This window comes from Eleutherodactylus coqui, chromosome 10, assembly GCF_035609145.1.
Source record: "Eleutherodactylus coqui strain aEleCoq1 chromosome 10, aEleCoq1.hap1, whole genome shotgun sequence".
Classification (NCBI taxonomy): Eukaryota; Metazoa; Chordata; class Amphibia; order Anura; family Eleutherodactylidae; genus Eleutherodactylus; species Eleutherodactylus coqui.
Genome location: NC_089846.1, coordinates 143,271,329 through 143,295,412, shown reverse-complemented (window position 1 = coordinate 143,295,412; position 24,084 = coordinate 143,271,329). Strand labels below are relative to the sequence as shown.

At 46.2% G+C, this 24,084-nt stretch overlaps 1 protein-coding gene across 1 annotated transcript in view; it reads left to right on the top strand.

Moving 5' to 3' along the window:
- Positions 1-9,615: 9,615 nt before the first annotated feature.
- The window catches only part of AXL (AXL receptor tyrosine kinase), a 76,366-nt gene continuing 61,897 nt past the window's right edge, over positions 9,616-24,084 (top strand). Inside the window, exon 1 of the mRNA XM_066582015.1 lies at positions 9,616-10,032. Within this exon, the coding sequence (XP_066438112.1) occupies positions 9,942-10,032 (91 nt within the window). The 5' untranslated portion in view covers positions 9,616-9,941. The remainder of the gene's footprint in view (positions 10,033-24,084) is intronic.

The window sequence follows — 24,084 nt, the reverse complement described above, 5'->3', positions numbered from 1 at the left end:
GTACGATCGGCTACCTACTCCCTCACCATCTTTTTACAGTGCTTCCTCCGACTCAGCCTTGACTGGGGAGGGGTGACACAGCCTTGCTGGGGAGCCATAAAGCTGGCAAAGGCCTTGAAGAGTATTCCCCTGCCTGCGCTGGACATGCTGCCTGACCCCCACGCCTCCCCTGCTAGTTGGCCCTTTGCACTGCGTCTTCTGCCACTAGCGCTGTCAGATGGGAACTTTAGCATCACTTTCTCCACCAGGGCCCTGTTGTATTGCATTACTCTCATAACCCTTTCCTCTTCGGGAATGAGAGTGGAAAAGTTCTCCTTATACAGTGGGTCGAGAAGGGTGTACACCCAGTAATCCGTGTTGGCCAGAATGTGTCTAACACGAGGGTCACGGGAAAGGCAGCCTAACATGAAGTCAGCCATGTGTGCCAGGGTCCCAGTACGCAACACATCGCTGTCCTCACTAGGAAGATGACTTCCAGGATCCTCCCCCTCCTCTTCAGCCCATACATGCTGAACAGATGAGAGGCAAGCAACATGGGTACCCTCTGCAGTGTGGCCAGCTGTTTCTTCCCCCTCCTCCTCCCCCTTCAGAAAGCGCTAAGATATAGACATGAGGGTGGTCTGGCTATCAAGTGATGTTGCAGGGTCCTCAGGGTGGCAGCGTCCGTGGTGGACCTGCGGAAATGTGTGCAGACGCGGAGCACCTTGCCGAGCAGGTCAGACAAGTGGGGGTAGTTTTTCAGAAACCGCTGAACCACCAGATTGAAGACGTGGGCCAGGCATGGCACGTGTGAAAGGCTGCCGAGCTGCAGAGCCGCCACCAGGTTATGGCCGTTGTCACACACGACCATGCCCGGTGGAGGCTCAGCGGCGAAAGCCAGAGGTTGGTCTGCTCTGTCAGACCCTGCAACAGCTCGGGGGCCATGTGCCTCTTGTCACCTAAGCTGACTAGTTTCAGCACGGCTTTTTGACGCTTGCCCACCGCTGTGCTGCCACGCCGCGCGCTACCGACTGCTGGCGACGTGCTCACACTTCTTAATTGAGAGGTAGATGTGGCGGAGGAGGATGAGGGGGAGGGTTTGGAAGAGGTGGCATAAAACGCTGCAGATACCAGCACCGAGGTAGGACCCGCTATTCTTGGTGCGGGTAGGACGTGAGCGGTCCCAGGCTCTGACTCGGTCCCAGCCTCCACCAAGTACACCCAATGTGCCGTCAGGGAGATATAGTGGCCCTGCCCACCAGTACTTGTCCACGTGTCCGTGGTTAAGTGGACCTTCCCAGTAACTGCATTGGTGAGGGCACGATTTATGTTGCGGGAGATGTGCTGGTGTAGGGCGGGGACGGCACACCGGGAAAAACAGTGGCGACTGGGGACCGAGTAGCGCGGGAACGCCGCTGCCATCATGTTTTTGAAAGCCTCCATTTCTACAAGCCTGTACAGCAGCATCTCCAGGCTGATTAATTTGGCAATGTGCACTTTTAAAGCTTGTGCATGCGGGTGGGTGATGGCGCATTTGCGCTTTTACTCCAACGCTTGTGTTAGCGACAGCTGAACGCTGCGCTGAGAGACATTGCTGCATCGGGTGGTGGACAGTGGAGGTGAGGGTGTGGGTGCAGGCCAAAAGGCGCTTGTGCCTGTGTCCTGAGAGCGGGATTGGATCTGTGTGCCAGGTTGTGGCACAGGGGAAGAGGCAGTGGTGTGACCCGAAAGCGGTGAATGGTCTTAGTCCCACCTTGTGGGGTGCTTGGCCATCATATGCCTGCGCATGCTGGTGGTGGTGAGGCTGGTAGTGGTGGCTCCCCGGCTGATCTTGGCGCGACACAGGTTGCACACCACTGTTCGTCGGTCGTCCGCGCTCTCACTAAAAAACTTCCACATCTTTGAACACCTAGCCCTCAGCATGGAGGCTTGCCGTGAGGGCGTGCTTTGGGAAACAGTTGGGGGATTCTTCGCTCTGGCCCTGTCTCTACCCCTGTCCACTCCACCACCTCTTCCAACCTGTCCTGCTGCTGCATTTGTCTCCCCCTCTGAAGCCCTGTCCTCAGTAAGCTTAGCTAACCAGATGAGGTCAGTCACCTCATCATCCAGCTGCTCTTCCTCCGAATCCTCTGTGCACTCCTCCCTCGGACTTACTGCCCTTTCTACTACCTCACTGACAGACAACTGTGTCTCATCATCCTCATCCACAAAAAGCTTTTGAGACAGTTGCCGGAAGTCCCTAGCCTCATCACCCGGTTGGGCATCGGTCACAATAAACTCCTCAGGTGAGAGAGGAACCGTTTTTTCCCACTCATGGCAGGGACCCAAGTGGGAGTCTGCCTGCTCAGAATATGTCATTTTAATAGAGTGAGGAGGCTGGGAGGAAGGAGGAGCAGCCAGAGGATTCAGAGTTGCAGTCCCTAGGCCGGGAGTAGTGGACTGCGTAGAAGACTGGGTGGTCGATACATTGCTGGACGCATTTTCTGCCATCCATGACAGGGCTTGCTCGCACTGCCCTGTTTGTAATAAGGGTCTACCACGCGGACCCGTAATTTGTGATATGAAGCTGGGGTGCCCAGAAACTTGCCTCTCTCCTAATCTCGCAGCAGCCGGCTGTGATTCACCACACCCAGGAACTCGGCCTGTGCCCACACCCTCACTCGGACGCCTGCGTCCTCAACCCTTACCCCTGCTCCTCATCATGGCAGATTAAGAATAGAGCATGGCCCAAGTAAATTACCCCACTGTACAAGAGGACTCTAAAGCCAGTGGATAGTGCTGGTAACTGCGGCGATCTCAACCCCACCAAGGAAAGGGTATTGTGAGACACTCTGCACGGTGGCAGAGCTGAAATACTTTGCAGTGGCCCTGGTAATATTACAGTACTGTTTCGCGGTGAGACCTCTGTCTAATGCACTGCAGACATAGAACAATATAACTGAACTAGTTTGCAGTAGGCTAGGAAATGTTAAAGTGCAGTTTCACGGTGAGAGCTGGTTGTGCGGCACTGGAGGCTTAGAACGCTATTACAGAAATGCGGGGAACAGGCCTAGATGCGTAATACAAAAGTTGGTGCACTACTGCTCCCAGCCAGCCACAACTGTAAAGCACATGGTCAGATGTAGCCCCAAGAAGGACCATTGGGGTTCTTGTATGGAGGATCAGGACTATATAGCTTTCCCTATAAAAGCAGCTCTGTCCCTAAACTCTGCGTTATGCACTGCAGACTGAGAACGCTATAGTTGAAATGGCCTGCACAGCCCGAGATACTTAAAAAAAAAATTTAGTGCACTACTGCTCCCAGCCAGCCACAACAGTAATGCACACTATGAAGAGTAGCCCTAAGAAAGACCGTTGGGGTTCTTGAAGACAGGATCCTACTCTATCACTATCCCTATATCAGCAGCAGCACTGTCCCTAACCTCTGCCAGCATGCGTCTGAGGCGAGCCGCGGGCAGGGCTAGTTTAAGTACTCGGCGGTCACCTGATCGGCCCAGCCACTCACTACTGTGGGGTGGGATAAGGCTGGCACGTCACAGCAGGAAGTGGTAATGCCTTCCCCGCATGTCTATTGGCTAGAAAATGGCGCTAAACATGCGGGGAAGGAAATGCAATTGACTCGAGTACCACGTGGTGTTCGTCTCGAGTAACAAGCATCTCGAGTACCCTAATACTCGAACGAGCATCAAGCTCAGACCAGTGTGTTCGCTCATCTCTAATAGTAATGATTTCTTTGACCCCAGTTAACCCATCCCATGTGCATCGAGTAAAGTTGAGTCAGAAGAGACGCGTGTGAACCACAGATGAGCCTTCCTTCTCCTTTTAGCCAGTACTTAGTTTTGGCTTTTGTCTATTGTGCTCCCCTCTCCATTTTTCACCTGTGTGTCACAGAATCAGGTTTAGCAGGCATTTCACAGCTCTTTGACCTTTTTTCTCATCATTCCCTGAGGAAATCTGTTTAAGGGCTCCCACCCACTAGCGTTTTTTTACTGCGAAATTCGCAGCGTTTTTTTTTTTCTGCAGGGGTCTTTGGGCTATGGGAGTTGTAAAGCTAAAATCGTGATTGCGCAAAATCGCGATTTCGCGGTAAATCGCGATTTTGCGCGATCGCGATTTTAGCTTTACAAGTCCCATAGACCCCCTGTAGAAAAAAAAAACGTGCGAATTTCGCAGTAAAAAAAAAAACGCTAGTGGGTGGGAGCCCTAAGACTTAATTTACTAGCCCTAAGATGACCATTACCTGCAGGAAATCCCATGTCAGCTTCAAAATGCTTTCCAAAATATAGGAAAGTAACTTCGTTATTCGTACAAGCAGTACATTATTCTGTCCCTTTTCTGTAGCCTGGCTGTGTCCAAGTAGGAGTGTAATAAGACCTCAGTAGTATAAAGTCAGGGCCAAGCTTGCAATCCTGACAGTGGACAAGTGGCATGCCCTAAATCCCAGGAAGCAAGTTTCATGTACGTTTTTCCCATTGAGTTGCATTCCAATAGAATTATATGGCAAAATTTATGTAAGAGTCACACCAGCGGTTTTATCACCGTCTCTCATGATTGATACATTACACTTGAAATAGGAGGTACACTGTGAAGCTCCAAAACTCATTGTATGGGACTTTTTATATGAATTTTCTGCAATAAATAAAAGTCTGGTCTTTGTGGATTCCTTACTGACAGGTGAGGAAGTCCTATAGGCTGTCTGGGAAGGAGGTTGTCATATTGTGCTGCTGGGACCTATAGTATTATGTACTTCCAGGAGCACACTGCTGCAGGTGTGGTTCATTTGGCTGGCTGATGGTGCTGCGTTCTCCAACCAGCCAAATACCAAGTGTCTGTACATATAAATACCAGCCCCTTTTGTAAGAGTGTGCTGGTCATTATCCTTCTCTCTCAGAACTCTTAGCCGCGGGTATTAAAGCGGCCTGGCCGCTCACTTTTCTGCTGCGGCCGGCGCTACCATAGAAGAGAGTGCGGCGGCAGCAGAATAAAAAAAATAAAAGGACATTCTGCAGCTGGCGAATTCGCAGCGCCGGCTTCTGCCGCGATGGATTCGCCTCCCCGTGTGGACCAGATTTCTGAGAAATTTGCTGCTGCGAGCTTTCAGACGGAATTTCCGCGGCAAATCCGCCCTGTTTGAACCCAACCTTAGGCTAGTTTGTGTTCTCCCACAAACTCCCTGAAGAAGGTCTGGACACCTGATTTCCCTGTTAGCAAGTTCCCTGCTCCCTTACCCTTCTAGCAAGTGTGGTTCCGGACATGGGATGTCCTTTATGCTCTCAGATGGGTGATGTTTGCCACCTTGTCGCATCTCTTTCAGATGGGTGATGTCTGAGGCGCTGCCCCTTAAGTGAGTGGGTGTGGATGTTTAAACTGTGTATTTTTCGATGTATGCAAGCATGAGGTTCTGGGTGGAATTTCCCTGTGCCTGTAGGTGTGCAGACAGCGGATGTGAACAATGCCTTGTTCAGTGTCTGTCTGGAGGTGTACAGTTGCTTGGTGTTATCAATGTCTTGTTCAGTGTCTGTCTGTGGTTGTGCAGATTTCTGTTGTTAGCGTTCCCTGTGTCTGTGCAGACGCTTGCTGTGTATTGTGTCCTATGTTGTTTTTCCTGCCTATACCTGTCTAGGTTGAGATAGGTGGTCTCCTGGGTTTCAGAGTGGGGCCGTCCTTGTTGGGACGACTGTCTCGCTTGTAGGTAGGGTCCCCTTTTCTAGGTTTAGTTGTCTTGTTGATGTGGAGACTCATTGGATGGCAATGACCCTTGACATGGGCTTGTGAGCTGGTATGCTTTTGCCAGGGTGCTGGCTGGTTCCCCGTGCTTGTTCATGTTTCCATCTGCTTGTTGTGTTGATACAGTTAGAAAGTACTTGGTCATCTGGCGTTGTGTAGGGTCTTACATCCCTGCTTTCCCCTTTGTTGCGTACTTGATCAGTTTATGTTTGGTGTGAACAGTATCCGATTGTGTGTAGATCTTCCCTTTCAGCCACTAAATATATTATGTTTGTGTAGGCAAGATGAATAAGACCTGCATGAATGTAACAGAGGTAAGTGGATCAACTGCCCCCTATAGCGAATGCCCTCTGAGAATGATACCTACCTTATATGTCCTTAGGTTGCTGATACACACCATCTAGAGTATTGGACGGTGGTTTTTATTGGTTTTTGCATGTGTCCTTCTATGCCCCACCTGTGACTAAAAGCTTAGCTCTTCTATATCTCTCTATTCCTGGGTACCAGCGGCCCTCCTTCTGTTGTCAGTTTAGACATGCTGTGTCATAGCATTGCATTTCCTAACAGAACATATAAAACATGTTCCGGATTAGAAAACATGGCTCAATGGCTGTGTATGATATCGCAGCTCATCCTCACGCACTTCAAAGCAGCTGAGCTGCAATATCCGATACAACCCATGGACAAATGTGACGCTGTTTGTGTAAGGATTCCTTAACCCCTTACGCCACATGACATATATGTACGTCATGGGAGGCAGGAGGTTAAAGGGGACCTTTTTACATTGATGACCAATATTAATGTTTGTCAGGGACCTGCCACTCGGATCCCCGCAGATCAGCTGATTCCTGGGGCTGCTGTCAGTGCAGTCAGCACAGAAACCATAGCACAGTGGTCCAGGTTGCTGTTGCAGGCGCAACTCCCATTGAATTCAATGAGTCCCGCTATTAACCCCTTACATGCTACAATCAATGTTAAGCATGGCATGTACAAGTTTAACAGAGGGAGGGCACTCCCTCTGTCATACTATCAATGGTATCCAGGTCTGCCATGGCTTGTTATAGGCAGAAACAGTGATAATGCATGTAGTGTATTATCTGAGTGATCTTGGGATTGCAAGTTTAAGTCCCCTACAGGAACATAAAAAAAGTAAAAAAAACCCTAAAATAGCCTACAAAAAGATAAGAGGTTAAAGACTAAATATCATGGAAAGATTTTGATTCTACCAGAGTTTCCTTTCAAATAGAGGACAATGCCCCAAACATCTCATTGCTGAGTCACTTTCATTGATCACAACCAGGTTCGGATGTCCTTGTGTCTGTCAGAAAAGTCTTGTCAAATGTGCCCTGGACATCTGAGGTTCTAAAATCCTTAATACACCACCCCTGATGTCCCTAGTCCATAAGGATATCAAATAGCTAAGAGGTCTGGTCCCTCACCACCAAGACAGACAGCTCTGCACCTCTAGGGATAGGATCAAAGTTTGTTCAGTTTCAGGTATCATTTGCTTCCCTTGTTATAGGGTTAATTGTGCTGCTATAACCTTCCAGGTCAATAGGTCAAGCCCTTTTAATGAGAAAAACAGACAAGCCCAGTGTTGGGTTTAACAGCTTTAGTTTAATCTTGAAATATGCAAGGATGATGAGGCAGCGGTTACAGCTGGTGCCACCCTAGAACATGTGCGCATATCCTAAGATAGCGCTGGGGGTACTGGCTCTCATAGAAAAGATCCAGCTGGTATATGCAGACTTACTTGCAGGCAATGCACCATGGGAAAAAGTAGGCAAATGGATGCCAAGGACGTGTGCGGTACTCTCTACCTTGTTGGCAAGTAATGGGGTGAGGTATGGCATCATGAAAAGGGCTTCGGGGGGAAATATAACTCACTGGCACAATGGGGAGCTCATTTTGAGCTTTGCTTTGGATTTTCATATTTGCTTGCTTTCTTTTTCACCTAACTCCCTGCACTCTGCATAAAAAAAATGGTCTTTGGAAGGAGTAGAGGGAGGATTTGTACAGATGTAGATAAGATCAGCTGTAATTGAACACACTAAACCTTTTCAGTATATTTCTTATCTTGGAAGGTACACGTTCTTCTTGCAAAACTAGTGCAAGGAGTCTTACTAGCAATGCTCCCTGGGAAGAAGTATGCAAATTAGCTTTCCTCCAGAGGGAAGAAAATTGTGTCTAGTGCCACCTGTAGGAGAGTCATTGCTTTGCAACAGCTGTATAAAGGCATTTCACCTAAACCAAACAGAACCCTACTCTGTACTAATGGGGAGCAAAAACTCTGAAACACTGCTGTCTAGTGATGGGCATCTCTGTTTTGGTTGATATCCTTAGTTCAAGATTTTGTAATGTGTCAGACATTGACTTACAGGGTAACCACCAATAGGTGGCACTAGTGAACAGAGTTCTTCCTTCTGGCCGAGACCCAGTTTATAATATGTACTTCAAAATATACATTTTTGTGTTACTGTTTCTGTTGGCTTTTATGTGCTTTCTTTGAGTAAATGCAAAATGCTTTGGGCTTGTGAGAGTATCAGATAAACCCAGTGTGCTGCAGCATAAGCTTGTTCACACATATATGTTCTATTTGCCCACTGATAGCAAAGTTGCGCACTTTGTACACCTGATGCCTTTTACAGGACATGCATACAATGTTTCTCTATTCGTACATCTGTATGCTGGCGACAAAAAGAGACTGGAGGGTCGGGCATATGAGAAAAAGTGCTAAATGGACAAAAAGATTAAAGTAGCTAACTGGTGAATTTCGTAATAGGGTATGTTCCAAGCAGCAGAAATTGGAATGGATTTCCATGTCAAAAGCCACATCAAAATCTGCACCATTAATGCAGACTTTGACGCAGATTTGGGTGCAAAAGGGTGAAATCTGCTGCGGATCTACTTCAAAATCCAATGATGCATATTTTGACACGGAAATGATGGAAATTTCCGCTGCTGAAAATCTGCACAATTTTCTGCCACTTGTGAATGTGCCCTTAAAGTGGTTGTCCGGTCCGGTGGTGTCAGAACCTCCACTTCAGGTCCAGTTCTAACACCAGGTCACATGGCATGGCTCTTTCTGTTACCTATCACATCATTGTAGGGGGTGGCTGTCCAGCTTATTTAAATAACTATGCCAGCTATCTTCACTGTCATGGCCAATGCAGAAACAGAGAATGGGGCTGATTTAGATATTGAAATTAGCCCAATAGTCAGCCCCCTGAAAATACGTGATGGGCAATGCAAGAGTCCATACTACATGACCTGGTGTCAGAACCTTGCTGGAAGTGAAGGTTCAGACGTTAAGTATTTAGCCTCCCTGGACATCCCCTTTAATAGGGAGCCATATATGACACATAAAAGACAATGAGGGTTAAAATACAGAAGTATAGATCTACATTTCAGCTTTCTTTGTCTTTTGTTGAGCAAATACATTAATGTCATAGGAAATCCACTCGTCAGCTAAACACATTTTTGAGTTTTGCTCATTTCTACTCCTAATATGAAGATACAGTGGACAATTTTTTATAATAAATTTCTTTTCAAGTGCTTCTGGAGCTTCAACCTATTCAGCAGCACTGCACAAGCAGACTATAATCAATCTCACCAGTCCCTGCTCCCCACTGGGGCTCCAAGTCTACAAGGACCAATATACCTGTATGCGCTTCTGGAATGCAGGAGGAACCTGGAGGAATTGTATCATTGTCTATGGCTGGCATTAGAGTAGTGCACGGCTCTCCCCTTCTCTTTCTCCTCCCTCCTTTTCTGAGTAGTATGAGCTCCAGCAAAGGAATGTTCCCCCTCTGCTATTGTACAAAGTTACAGTGGGTGTGAGTCACAAATAAAGGGGCAGACTCCAAAGCTCAGAGACAATCCTTTCCTCTCACTCACCGCCCCTTGTAATGTGCACTTCCCAACTTGCTTTCCTCAACTACTCTGTGAAGTTTGCCTCTCTTCCAGGAAAGTTAACTTTGTAAAGTGTATTTCTTTGTTTTCAATGTTCTATTCTTAAGCTTTATTTATTTGGACAGATCTGCAGAGTTGGGATTTTTGTCTCCTCTTTTTGTTGTACTGGACCTGATTATTCTCTGTGAGAATTCACCGGCTTGCATTGTTTTGGAAAATAAGTGAAAATCGTGAATTTGGATATTTTTGACTTGGTAGGAGTTGTTCAGGGTTGGACTGTTTGGCTCAGATGTGGAGTTAGCATTCTTTAGCGTCGTCTTGGAATGGGACTACGTCTTGTCATCTTCAGGATGGGACTCCTGTCTGAGGTGCTGGTTCTCCTGGTAACATTGGGAGCTGTATTAGGGCAGAATGGTGAGTACAGACAAGTCTATTGTGTACTGATTATCAACAAAACAATGAGAAGAATGTGTTGCAGCAGGCTAGACAAACACAAGAACCCCCCTCATCACCTCATCCCAAAATAGAGACAGCAGAACAGACATTTTTCCTATTCCTAATACATGAACAACAGGATTCAGGACTCCTGTTAATATATTGTCACACTAAGTGGGTTTCTGCAAATAGGCAGAATTCCAAATGAATTCTCAATATACTGTAAATATATCAGGACACTGAACTCTTCCTAAGAAGACATAGTACACTAGGAAATGCATGTAGATCAGGTATAGACTTCATGTTCGAAGACCGGATATAGACTCCCCAATATACATAAGACACATACCCCTCTTCTACTTCTAATATACAGATGGCATAACACACCTTTCTGTAATATCTTAATATAAAGACAATACGGCATAGCTTATACCTTCCTCCGAATACATATCCTAAAACACAGACTCTTCTGTCCTACTAATACTAAGATCTATCACCTCCACCTAATGCAAGGACATCAAGACAGGCATCTCTCACCACAGTCTAATATACAAACCTCAAGTTCAGAGCAATGGTCTATCACCAAATGTTAAGGCTAGTGATGCACAAAGAGAGATGTCCCACCAACACCTTTAGCCAGCGAGACATTTCCCACCTCTGCAGCTGACACAATGGGTGTGCAATCATCTTAATGGGCTAAAAGTCTCATCATGCATAGCCAACGGAAACCGATCTCTTCATAGGAGTAGTTAGAGATGAGGATTTAGATCCATCACCTCCTCCTAATGCAGTTGGTGATAACTTGTGTTCTCCATCAGATTGAGACTTTTCAGCACCTAATAGACACAGAAAGTCATTAATAAGGGCAAGCCGTCTTATAAATGCAGATAAAAAGCTTAATGCTGACATACATACAGGTGTATGCCTCCAAGTCTTGGTGGTAGTACATCTCAAAGGAACATCTTTTTCAGCTATCCTTCTTAGAGTTTTTCAAGAAATTTTGGTCTTCTAGGTTTATTGGATTTGTCATAATACTCACTTGATTTCCAAATGGAGTACATAAAACATTTGGAGACAGTTTGCTGTTTAGAGCCTTGGAGGAGGCACACCAGTCGGAAGGTTTCTATATGTTCTGAATTATTGCTAACAGTTTTAACTTTTATGCATTTGTTAATACAGCACGAATATTCCTTGTACACAGAGGTAGTCATTCAGTCTCACTAGGGCTTGAAGTATAATATTGTCTTGCAGAAACACTAAAGGTCCATTTACACACAACGATTGGTGCTCAGAATTTGTTCAAACGAGCGATAATCGTTCAGTGTGAAGCAAAAAAAAAAACGCTCACTTGTCATTCGCGGTTGTATAAGTGACTTTTCAGTCAGCTTAAAAAATCTTGTTAGCACTCGCTGACTATTTAGCTTGTCGTCCTGTTTAAAAGCTCCCCACACACCTCTTCCCATAGGAGGCTGGAGCGCTGAGCGAGACGTCCGCCAGCAGAACTTTGAATGCTCTGCACAAGCGCTGACTACCTTAGCGGTGACGTCAGCATTCATGCAGTCGCTAGCCGTGGACAGAGGGCCTATGGGCAGTTTTAGAATTATGTTCATCTGCCCAATACTATCATTTTAGTTAATCCTATGGTCCATAAAGAAATAATCTGCTAGCGGTTGATAAAGCTATTCAGCTAGGGAATGCATATTTGTCTTCAAGGTATTCTGCTGAATCCAGTTTATGATACAATGAAACCATTAAGGCCTCATGTCCACGGGCAAATTTGGATTTTAAATCCGCAGCGTTTTTCCTGCACGCGGATCCGCGTCCCATAGGGATGCATTAGACACCCGCAGGTAGTTAAATACCTGCGGATGTCATTTTTCCCTGCAGGCGCGGGTCCCGCGTGCAGGAACAAATCCGGACATGCTCCATTTAGGTGCGGGTCTCCCGTGGGGACGGCTCCTACAGGCTTCTATTGAAGCCTATGGAAGCCGTCCGGATCTGCAGGAGACCCGCGCCTGAATTAAACTCACCTGCTCCGGGCGATGCAGGTCTTCCTTCCTTCGGGCACATCCTTCCGTGGATGTGCCCAGCGCATGCATGCGGCACGCAGCCAGCGTGCCGAGCACATCCACCGGGCTGAAGAAAGAAGATCCGGCCTCGAACGAAGGAAGACACGCACGGACCGCAGCAGGTGAGTTTATTCTTATTTTCAGCCCTCATGTCTGCGGGGCAGGAGGGACCTGCTGCGGATTTTCCATAGAGAATCCGTGGTGGGCCTGATTTTCCCCGTGGACATGAGGCCTACATGTAACGTTGTTCCTCTGAACATTCCCAGATGCATGGTGGAGGGGCTGCGACCTTGGAAAGTATCTTCTGTTCAGAGGATATTTTGTCTTTTTTTCATATCGTGATGTTGTGTAGCTGGACCTTGTTAGAGCTGTTTTCTACACAGCAATTGTGTCTGTTGTACCAAACCCGCCCCTTGGACAGAATCCAGAGAGAATAAACACATTTTCTGCATTGCTCTTTATAAGGATTACAGTATAATAAAAAGGTTCCCGTAGCAACATGTCAACAATTGGCTTTGATTGATTCTTTGTAATAAAATAATAGAAGCGGCCTGCATGTCACCGTGTGAAGACTCCTTGTCACAGAGCTAAATGTCACCCAACCAGTTTGTACTGGGTATCATTTTTCACATATATGTGATCATTAACAGAACCTGCAGGTTTCATTGATGTTTGTCCAATGAATACAGTTGTAGCTTTGTTAAACATGAGAGGCGCTGGATAGCTAGATATAGTCTCTTGTACTGTGTACTTCTACAGAGAAGTGTTCCTTGCATAGATTTTTCCTTTCAAAGTCTTAAGGCTGCTTTACGCGACACAACCATTGTCCGAATAGTTGCTCGATAGACCAGGTGACAAGCGAGAATTCATTCACCAGTCGCATTGTTTCAGCCCACCTACAAATCGTCTGATGTAAGCAGGTAATCATTGACTTTCAACAACCAGCCAACAACCTTGCAGGGAGCCCCGCACTCGTTCAGTGTGCACCTTCCACCGAACACTGATTGAACATTCCCCCCCCCCCCCACCTAATTCTCATTGGTTCCCGAAAACATATGGTGTGAGTGGTCCTCAACTGAACAATCCCTACAGGTCTTCGAAAGAACACTGCTACAGTGTCTGGCTGGTTTTGGTCTTTGAAGATACATTCGCTGCTGTGGTCTCTCGATGGTTGTGGTGCTACAACGGAACACTTAGTGCTGCGGCTTCTTGCATCAGCAAGTCTTCACTTGAATACCGCTCATGTATTTAGGTTGTAGGTAGATTTGTTAGTGTTGCTGCTTTGCAGTGCTGGAGTTGTAGATTCAAATCTGACCAATGACAACATCTAGATGGAGTTTTTTTCAAAGTGGTCTTAGGTTCAAATTCCTTGATGGGATTAGGACCTCAGCATTGAAAGGCAAGGGCATTAGCACCATTCATAGAAGGGGACAGGGGTCAGAAACGCTCTTTTCTCCTTAGGGAGAGCAATTATATACTATAAACTAAGTGAGGAGACTCAAATGGCCACGCACGCTCCTCTGGGTAATATGCAAATAAGGGAGATGGAATAAATCCTCTACAGTGCCACCTATTGAAATGCTGCCTTTCAATAGGTGGCACTGTAGAGGATTTATTCCATCTCCCTTATTTAGAAGGGGACACACACACAGTATTTAGGTCATACATTTTTACCCCATATGTGATCACAACAGTAATAGTATCACACTTTGGCAAATCAGTATTATGAAAGCAACTTGATTCTTATCCAAAATGAGTGAAACCGCTATAGCTATGACACATGGAAACAGCCTACTTAAACTTTGGTTTAATATAAGTGTTAGGCTCGATTACGGTAGAAGTCCCAGCAATAGTTCACGCTTAACCAAAATAATCATAGAATGGTAGAGTTGGAAGGGTCCTCTGGGGTCATCGGGTCTAACCCCCTGCTCAGTGCAAGATTTACTAAATTATCCCAGACAGATATTTGTCCGGTCTTTGTTTGAACACTTCCATTGAAAGAGAACTCACCACCTCCCATGGTAACCTGTTCCACTCATTGATCCCCCTCACTGTCTAATATCTAATCTGTGTCTCCTCCCTTTCACCCCATTGCTTCTAGTCTTTCCTTGTACATATGAGAATAGGGCTGATCCCTCTGCACTGTGACAGTCCTTCAGATATTTGTAGACCGCTATTAAGTCTCCTCTCAGCCTTCTTTTTTGCAAGCTAAACATTCCCAGATCCTTTACCCGTTCTTAAATAAATCCCTATTGTATGGATAAGTAGTATCTCATTCCACTTGCAGGAGGCCTGCTGGATCTCTAACATGTTCTTACTGGTGTGAACACCGATCCATTTTCAATTAGGCCAGCCTTACTTACGGTAGTTGCGTGGCCACTGGCCTCAACCAATTCAAGCTAATCTGGAATTGGATGCATTCCTCAACCACAAGTGCTGCAAAATCTTGATGAACATTCCTCTTGGAGCTGAAGACACAGCGCCTGCCTTTTCTTTCTTGCTTGAAAATTGTTGCACCCAGGATGGTAGTATTTCTGTAGTCTGTGGCACCTCTGGAACTCCCCTCCTCAACTCTAGGTCACCTCTGGTCTATAGCTTGTGGTCCTTAGCATCTTTACTGTAACTCCGGCATAGCCACAGGTCCCCACAGTCTCCTCTGTAGGTTATTGTGTCCCCAGATCTCTCTTGTTGCACACAGCACTCCTGCTCATATGAAAGTCTCTGCGCCCTCTCCAACCTTGTGATGAAGCAGTCACTCCTTTTACAATGCCTTGGAGCATTCAATCAAATTCTGAATGAAGGGCAGGGATTCACTCCATACTGTTCCCTATGATAGGGCAGTTTTCAGGGCCATGATGAGCTATTCACATCATCGCCCGTGTCATCAAAGGCAGTGGAGCCTTCCCCCCAATGGCACTTCCCTGTGACTTTCATACTCCTGGCTCCCTGCCACTACACTGCCAGGGAAGTTGGAAGCCTACCCGGCACTTGGTTTGTCTTCTCTCTTCGTCCCTCCTCCTAGCTGGTTCACTTGCCAGAGGGGGCAACACTTAGTGGTGGTGTTTGGAGCCACTGCTCCAAGTGGTTGAGCCACCCCCAGCTTTAAGGGGAGCGTTGGGAAATGCTTCCCCCTTAAGCTATAGTGGGACTGTGTGCTGTCTGTTTAGTTACATGGACAGTACACGGCCCAAATATACATCCGTGTACCACTAGCCTAAGGGATTTAGTAAAAAGTCTTTTCATGTGGTGCAACCACGACCTGTGTGCTTTTTGAGCATCAGATTAGATTCCTTTTCATTTTTCTGTCCTGACGTCTCATGGATGACAGCTAATGTTATATTCAGCAGTCTGAGGGCCGCTTATGGGAACAAGTGGACAAATTTAACCTGAAGATGGAAATGTAATTGGTTTTTAGGGCGGCTGCTTCCTTGAAGTGACCTTTTCAACTCACTAATACCAAATGTGCAGTAGTTTTTCAAGATTCCTCTATGCGCATTTTTTCGAAGAATTCTGAGCAGTTTCTTCTTATTTTGGACAGCTCGGTCCCCGGCCGCAGTAGTTGTGACTTCATTGCACATGTTAGTATGTGTTTTCACTGCAGTGCAATGAATGAAATCCATGGTGCAGATGCCTTACTTTTCCATGACAGACAAATAGTGCATACTGCAGATTGGAAAATTGCAGCACAATTATTTCCCACTGTGGCTTTCTCCTGCTGAGAGCCAATGAGGTTTGTCAAAGCCCAGTCACTTAGGGCTCATGCCAACGACCGTGTTTTCACTGTGTATGTCAGGAGGGGTGTCACGTCTCCTTAAGGAGAGCACCCAAAAAGTGTGTGGAGACACAGAGGGGGTGAGTGGGTCGGGGATGGTATAGTCTCTCCCCAAGGAGAGCACCAAAAAGGGGTGTGGGGATACCTAGAAGGTGAGTGAGGAGACTTATAAGGCCATGCAAGCTCCTCTGGGTAATTTATGCAAATGAGGAAGATGGAAAAATACCTCTGCAGCGCCACCTATTGGATGGCAGCATTTCTTCAAATCAATGTGACTTTTTAACAAGCCTTAACAATGATTGGGAATAGAAAACCATACAGAGACAGCTGTTTCAGGGTGTATAGTCCTCATCAGTGTGCAGTAGGTTTCTGGCTTAGCTGGTGAGAAGCCTGCAATGTGGGTTAGGAGGGGTGTCATAGGTTTATTTTTTCCCCTTCTAAGACTTTACAAACTCTTCACCTGTATAAGGGCTCCTGCAGACGAGTGTATGAGTAGATGCGCTCATGATAGCATGACATAATAACACTGCGTAATCGTGCAGCTCAGTACAAGATCCTATGGTGCCTTGAGTGCATAAATATAGAGCATGTCATGTATATTATGGAACATGAGGGAACCCATCGGAATCAATGGCTTCTATCGTCTGTGGTTTGCGCAAACGATTTGCAAACGCAAAACTGCAGTCACAAATTACCCAACTACAGAAGCCTTAAGAAAAGCAACACTCCTACCACTAGATTGAAATGTGGTTCATTATTACCTTCATGCATCAAACCATTGAGCGTCTCTAGGACCACTTAAACATGTCAGAGAGATAAGAGGTCAAGTTCCTCACTTCTGACAGGATGTGAATAACTTCCTTCATCTATAAATCTGGAAACAATGAGAGTAGCGTAACCTCCAATCGCATGGCGTGCCCATGCAAACAAAAAGCCCACATTGCTTGCCAACGGAATAAATGACTCATAATCTTCATGAAAATATTTAGGATTCTTTGTACCTTAGTACACCATTCGCTCAGAGAGATACACTGAAAACTGGGATGCATTTAAAGGGACCCTGTCACAAGGAAAATGCTGTCCGATCCGCGAGCAGCATGCTATGAAGCAGGAGCGGCTCAGCAGATTATATACATATTTGTAGAGTAAGATTAAGTGGAACTTGTAATTTATTCCTTTAAACCTGGGTTTAGGAGTTTAGGAGTCCAGTGGGCGGTCCTACTCAGTAACTGACAGCCTTTCCTGTATGTGCATACAGAGATGACTGTCAATTACTGATGGGAGTCCAGTGGGCGGTCCTAAGCCCAGAATAAGCAGGGGTTTAAACAAATACATTTCAAGTTTTACTGACTTTTTTTTCTGTAGATACACGTGTATGTGTGTGTGTGTATGTATGTATATATATATATATATATATATATATTTATATATATATATATATATATACTGTATATATACACACACACACATACACACACTGAGTCCACATAGCTTTATTTCCCATTTAAAACAAATAGCACTGCATGCTCAATATGATGAGTTCCCTTTACAAGGGTTGTACCAAATTCTAAAGTTATCCTCTGTCCACAAGACAGGGGATAACTTTAAGATCTGTGGAGTCTGACCACTGGGATCCCCACCAATCTCAAGAACAGGCGTCCCAAATGTCCCCGTATCAATGAAGTGTCCGTTGTGCATGTACGCCGCGGCTTGATTTATTTCAATCACACTGCTAGAGATTGGCAAGCGCTCGTACTCTGCAATTTACAGCGCTCCTGTTAACATGAATGCAGCAGTGGGCACTTGTGTGACCTCCACTCCATTCGGGTGGGGACCTTCAGGACCCCTCCTCATTAGATCGGTGGGGATAACTTTAGAACTTGGCACAACCCCTTAAAGGCTGCGTGATATTTTAGCTTTCCACCATAGACATATAAGTAGTATTGCACTGTGATTTGCCTGTGACCTGTCTACGTTTGGGCTGTTTTTTAACAGCAAGTCGCACAAATGTTTTGTCACGCGACACATGGCACCATGTAGGCCTGACCTTAGTGTAATAGGGATTGCAGCCATACGGCCCGGGCTAAGGGTGGAGCAACAAGAGCGGTCACAAAGCGTGCAATACCCATATCTGCTGAAGGGAGCGGAACCTTTGGCCGCTCACCAAGGCTTGCAACTACTATAAAACTTAAAATTAATTACATGGCGATATTATTTCAATATTGTATAGTGATGTAATATGAAGCTGTTATTTTGTCACTGTATGTCAGTATTATTTTCAGCACTATATAATGGTATTTAAAGTGACCTTCCGGGTCAGCACTGCTGCTGTGGACAGCACTGGTTAACTAATGATGCATACTAATACACAGTGCGCATCAGGTAGTCACAGAAGCTGGTGTGGCCATCTTTGTTTCTCCAGGCACAGAGGTTCACTTTAACTAGGTGGCATGGTATTTAGGTTCATATGCCTCGTTGTATGTAGAATTGGGCATATGGAACTGGCCTTGATTTTAAAAAAAAGAAAAAAAAATGAAATCAATAGTGCTCAATATTATAGTAAAGGGATAGAATATGCCTTGTCTGGGCAGACGATCTGAGGATGGGCAGATGTCTCACAGTCCACCAGCATTACCCAGCTTACATCCTGGCACCAGAATGGTCTCATTTATGTCTTCTCTGTTAATGCGGTCTCTTCTGCCGCAGCACTCTCACCCACCCATGTCAAGACAGCATCTCCTAAATGTTAGTCATTTGTTTCTTTAGAAATCATTAATGTGATAGAATGAGTCTGCTGCCAATATGTGAATCATTCGCAGGAGCATTGGTAACGCCAGGCTGCTGCTTGTTAAGGGGATCTCCGACCAAACCCGAGCAGCCGGCATTCTACCTTATTAGGGTACATCACGTTCCTCTGACTTTCAGCATTGTTTTAGAAATCTCTCGTCTTTCTCATTGTTGTTCTTGGCCTTGGAGTCTGCAGAGATACAGAGATAGCTTGTTCTTCAGCCGACTGCTTGCACTGTGTATGGAAAGTATTTCATGTCTTAGAATAGAAGTTTCTTACTTTTTATTGGGTAGACGGGAAATGAGGATTTGAAAAGATAGATACGGAGATACTTAAAGCTTATTTTGTAACTTATTTTGCAAAGGAATGCGCATAAGGAGTGGAGGTGAAACTTAAAGACCCTACGCCACAATGACAGGGCCTCCTAATGTATAGTACTCATGTGGGGCAGAGGGACCTCTCCTGCTCCCCCAGGCTCCAAGGTCAGGTCTCAGCTCCCATAACTCCCAGTTTGCAGAAAAGTTGACATCAATAAGTTCTATTCTCTGCGTATTGTGCGCCCGTGTGAATCTTTAAGTCCTTCTCTCCCATGTCAGTAGGGGTGTGTGATACCAACCAGTACAAGATTGAGGTGCATTTTAAGCTTTGAGCCACCCCTGGTCCATGATGAATCTTCAGGATGATAACATGATGTGAGAGCAGTTCCCCCAACTATTCTTAAACAATGAAGACAAATTTGCCCAAGCCTTACTTCTTACTCTACACCATCACTTCTGCCCATGTGATAGTATGTCCCGATTTACTGCCCTAAATAGAACACTTGCCTCATCAGCTTCTTATTGTCGGCATCATGTTTTTTAAAGTCTAAAATGTGTTTCACCTATAAATTATTATGGATTGCGACAATCTGTCAACATCAGTGAAATAATTACTGGCAGATTGTTATTTTACTGACGCATGTGAGCTTGTCATATAGTAAACTTGTGGATTCCTGGTAATTTCTGGTAATTAAAATGTTCTGATTTGATAGTGGCGGGCAACGAGTAAAGGGTCGGCGAATGCAACATTGCACAATCTCTCGGTTTAAGAAGTTTTCCATGGAACAACATGTTGTCCGTTTTTTATTGTGATGTCATTTTGGTTCAACATTTGGTACTTATTGATTTCTTAAAGTGTAACTAAACCTTTAAAAAGCATCATAGTGATTTGATTGGTGGGAGCCGAGTGCTGAGACTCCCACCGATTGCTGAAATGAGCGGACAGAAGTGCTCAGCTGAGTGCTGTGCTCATTTGGCCCTTTTAATCGCTGCTCGGACCCGTATATGGCTCCATAGAAAGTCTTTGGAGTCCGTGTAAGGGACTGTGTCAGAGCGGCGGAGGGCCATGGTGTTAAGCCCCATCCCCAGGTGTGGGACTTCTGCTGGGGGAAAGGGCCCCCTCTGCCAGATCAAGACTACAGCCAGGGAGGAAGAGAGTGCTACAGTAGGGCGAACGGAGGCAACGGTCCAATCCCCTGCTCCCCTGTCAGAGTACAGCGGCAGCAAGCAGGGGTTAAGGAGCACTTCAAGCACCATTTTGGAGGAAATAAAAAAAGAACTGAAAAAAGGTCAGCTCACCCAATCTTGCAAATGTTGCTCTCAACCTGAATGTTGCTTAGAGTAGTGCACAGGGATGATCCAATGGCCCCCTGGAGATACGTATAGTGATCCAAAAAAATAAAACAAAAATCCCAGCACTTCCTAAAAAGTTCAACTTTATTGTTAATGTTGACCCCATGACACTCATGGGGTCAACATTCCATGAAGCATGGGAGATTATGGCGCATCTATTAAAGCTTGGGGGCTGCGACACAGCTCCAGATCCAACAGGCAGACGCAGCACCAGACAGAGGTAGAACATGGTGGCGGCGGCTATTGAAGAGGGGCAGAGTGGCAGCTGCAGACCAACGACACAAGAATAGCAGAAGGACCGACCCTCGAGGTGAAATGTCCTGCAGAGCGTGGAAGGAGAGGGAGTTATTACCGTATACCGCAGCGTTGGGGCAGAAGATCATGCACAGTGGACGCTGCCAATGAAAGAAGCGAGAGCAAGCAGCAAAATGTGTTCCAAAAGAGCATAAGTGAAATATAACCTCTGGGACAAATCGCGAAAAGTCCCTGGCCAGGGTGGGAAAACGAGGACTCGCGGGACTGTGAGAGAGAGCATAGAATAGTAATGGTGCCATAGTTTGGGGTTACACAAGGACTTGCAGGATAATGTATGGGTTCATATGATGTTATATAAAGCGTTTGTATTGATGTGATATGACGTAAAGTGTTATACTGAAGTGTGATGTATATGATGGTTAGTGTATGCTGATGTGTTTATGATGCGGTATATGGAATAGCGCAGTGAGGCACGGGACATAGGATTTGAGTAATGTGATTCAAATAGAGTAATGTGTAACATGGTAATGGGGCCGCCGGTAGTGTGATGTGAAGACTTCTGGATATTTTAGTGACGTCTACGACATGTGAGACGTTCTGTGAGTAAGGATGCTGTGAGACAGTGACTGATAAAGTGCTGGAGGGTGGATACGTACCACCGAGCGGCCTGGGCTCGGTGGAGGAAGCCCACATTTCTGTGTCAGTAACGCTATGTTACTGACACGTTGTAGTGTTGTAAGTGGCTCCAAGCCGCATAGTCCGGGCCGGCTTTTCCTGGAGTGGTCAAAGCGAAGGGTGGGATGGCCACTCCCACGGACCAGGTGAGGCTGGTACCAGGCCTTATAAAGCCTGGGCCTGCAGGTCAGAGGAGAGAGAAGGCGTCTGGCTGAGAGCCAGAGAGAGGGCTCTGTGGAGCAAGGAGCCCAGCGTGTGGGCTGAGAGAGGCAAAGGCGAGGTTGACAAGGTGACGCCCCTAACCTCAACACCCAGGAGGGTGTGGTGAGACCTCCACAGGTCTGAGGACCGGACTGGCTGTGTGCAGCAAGCAAGAAGTATTTTGAAGTGAGTAGTCAGGGCCGGACTCTGTGTAGTAAGCGCTCAGACGAGCAGGTGATTATTTTATGTTGGCCTGAAGTTAAGGCCTGTATTTCCGTTTTTGGTTTTGTTTCTGCTGCAATAAACCCAGGCAAAGCCTGGACTAAAGAACATTGTTGCCCGGTGTCACTGTCTCTGGCCGCGGAGGCCCACGCTGCTACTGCCCCTAAACGCTAATCCCCCACATATGGTGTTTTGATGTGGGCAGCGGTCTTAAAGAGACATACACCAATTAATGGACATTCTGCTGCAGCAACTGGAGAACCGTTGCTAAGGGCAACCGCCCAAACAGAGATTGTCTGAGCGTGCCATAACCCCATGTCCCGGGTGGAAGCTGCAACGGTGCAGCAACCAGATACAGCCAGTATGGAGGAATGGCTGAAGCAATGGATGCCAGAGATAGTGCTGCAACAGGAGACAGTGGCTCAGCAGCAGAAAGCACAACAGGAGGCCATGGCTCAGCAGCTGAAAGCCCATGGAGAGGCTATGCGGGTGCAGCGGGAAGAAAGGCAACGCCTAATAAAACAGTTGGCTGCACTGACAGAGTCACTCAAGACTACAGGGAATGAGCCCCTTATACGACAAACTGAAACTGATCACACGGCTGTGTTGGGAGAACAAGCCCCTAAGTGTGAAAAGTTGAAAACACAGTTTGAGAAAGAAAGTAGTCTTCAAGAGGTGGAGCAGCTAAAAACAAAAAGTGCAGCTCTCTTAAAGGAGAAGGAGCATTTTGAGAGGTTGGCTAAGGAGGAAGCTGATCGCCGAGTGTTGCTGCAACAGATGAATGTTCAGTATGAACAGCGCTTAAAAGAGATGAGAAGTAAGAAAGAAAAGTTAAAGGGATATCTTTCATCAGCCCATGAAGAGATACAAGACCTCAGAGATGTAGCCAGAGATGAGGCTGACCGCAGAGTATGTCTGGAGGCACAAGCTGCGCAGTATGAACAGGACTGTAAGAAACTGCAAATGAAAACCCAAGAGTTGGAGATGATGTGTTGCACGTTAGAAAGAGCTTCTACAGATGCACGGAATCAAACTACAGGTTTGTAAAATCAGGTTGCAGAGTTGAAAATGCAGCTAGCAAAGAAAAATGGTGACTGGGAGCGCCAAGTAAGTCAGCTCAAGGAAGAGCTGGAAATACAGAAAGCTGCGTGCAGTCAGACCAAAAAGCAAGCAGAGTTCTTGGAAGACTTACTGGGTCACAAGGAAAACCAGGAAGTGCTGCTTGAGAGACTGGTGTCCCAGCTACAGATGAGCTTGGATGAGGAAGCTGAAGTACATGGAACCCAAATCCAGGAGCTGGAACGGAGTCATGCTGTAGCTGTGGGGAAACTGTCCAAGCTGTTGAAGCAACTTGAAAAAGTGAAAGAAACATTGGAAAATGAGTGTCTTGGGCTGACCCAAAAGGTGAAGGGGTTGTTGGAAGACAAGTATGCATATGAATGCAAGAAAGACACAGTAGAGATGCAGCTTCAAGAGCTACAAATAAAAATAGCTGAAGGTGACCGTGTGCAGACAGCATTGTCTGAGCAGGCTGCAGGAGAAGCTGGAAGCTCAGACTGAAGAGTCTCAGAAGTTACTGCAAGAAGAGAAGCAGCAGAAGCTTGGTCTCAGTGCACACCTGAAGACTATGCAAGATGAGAAAAATATGCTCCTCAAGCAAGTAGGGGAGGATGCAAAAGCTAAGAGAAACCTATCAGAGCAGATTGCAACACTTCAGGCGGAGGTGGTGGATCTGGAAGTTAGACTGGAGAAGAGTGCTTTGTGTCTGGTTTCTGTGGAAGAGCAGAAAAGAGAAATACAAGGAGAATTAGAAACTACAAGGCAGCAATGTGTAGAGAAGACAGCTGCTTGTGACAAGCTCGAGAAGGTTAAAGTACATCTTCAGCAAGAGATAGAAGGTGCTTCTGTGAAGCTTGGTCTCCAAAAGGACCTTGTATCCAAACTAAGAAAGACACAGCAACTATGTGAACAGCAGCTTACAGAGGAGAAAATCAGGTCTGCAAGATATGTCACTGAATGGGAGCGTGCTGAAGAAAGGGTCTCTATGAAAGAGGCCAAAGTGTTAACTTTAACGCCCACCCTGAAAATGATCTCAGAGAGGGAAGAGAAACAGTATGAGAACCCTGCATGCTGGGGCACGGTTGAAGAGCAAGACAGTGAAATCCTAGAAGAAGTGGAAGCGCTAAATCCGCTGTTTTGTCTTCAAACTGATATCTATGATGAACTTCAGAAGTTTACAGTGAGTCTTCAGCAGGAGGTAGAAGACATTAGTGTGGAGCTTGGTTACCAATGTCAGATGGCATCCAACTGGGAGAAGAAGCAAAAGAGGTGTGAACAGTGGCTTACTGAGGGGAAGTCAGTATTTCCTAAAGTTGCAAA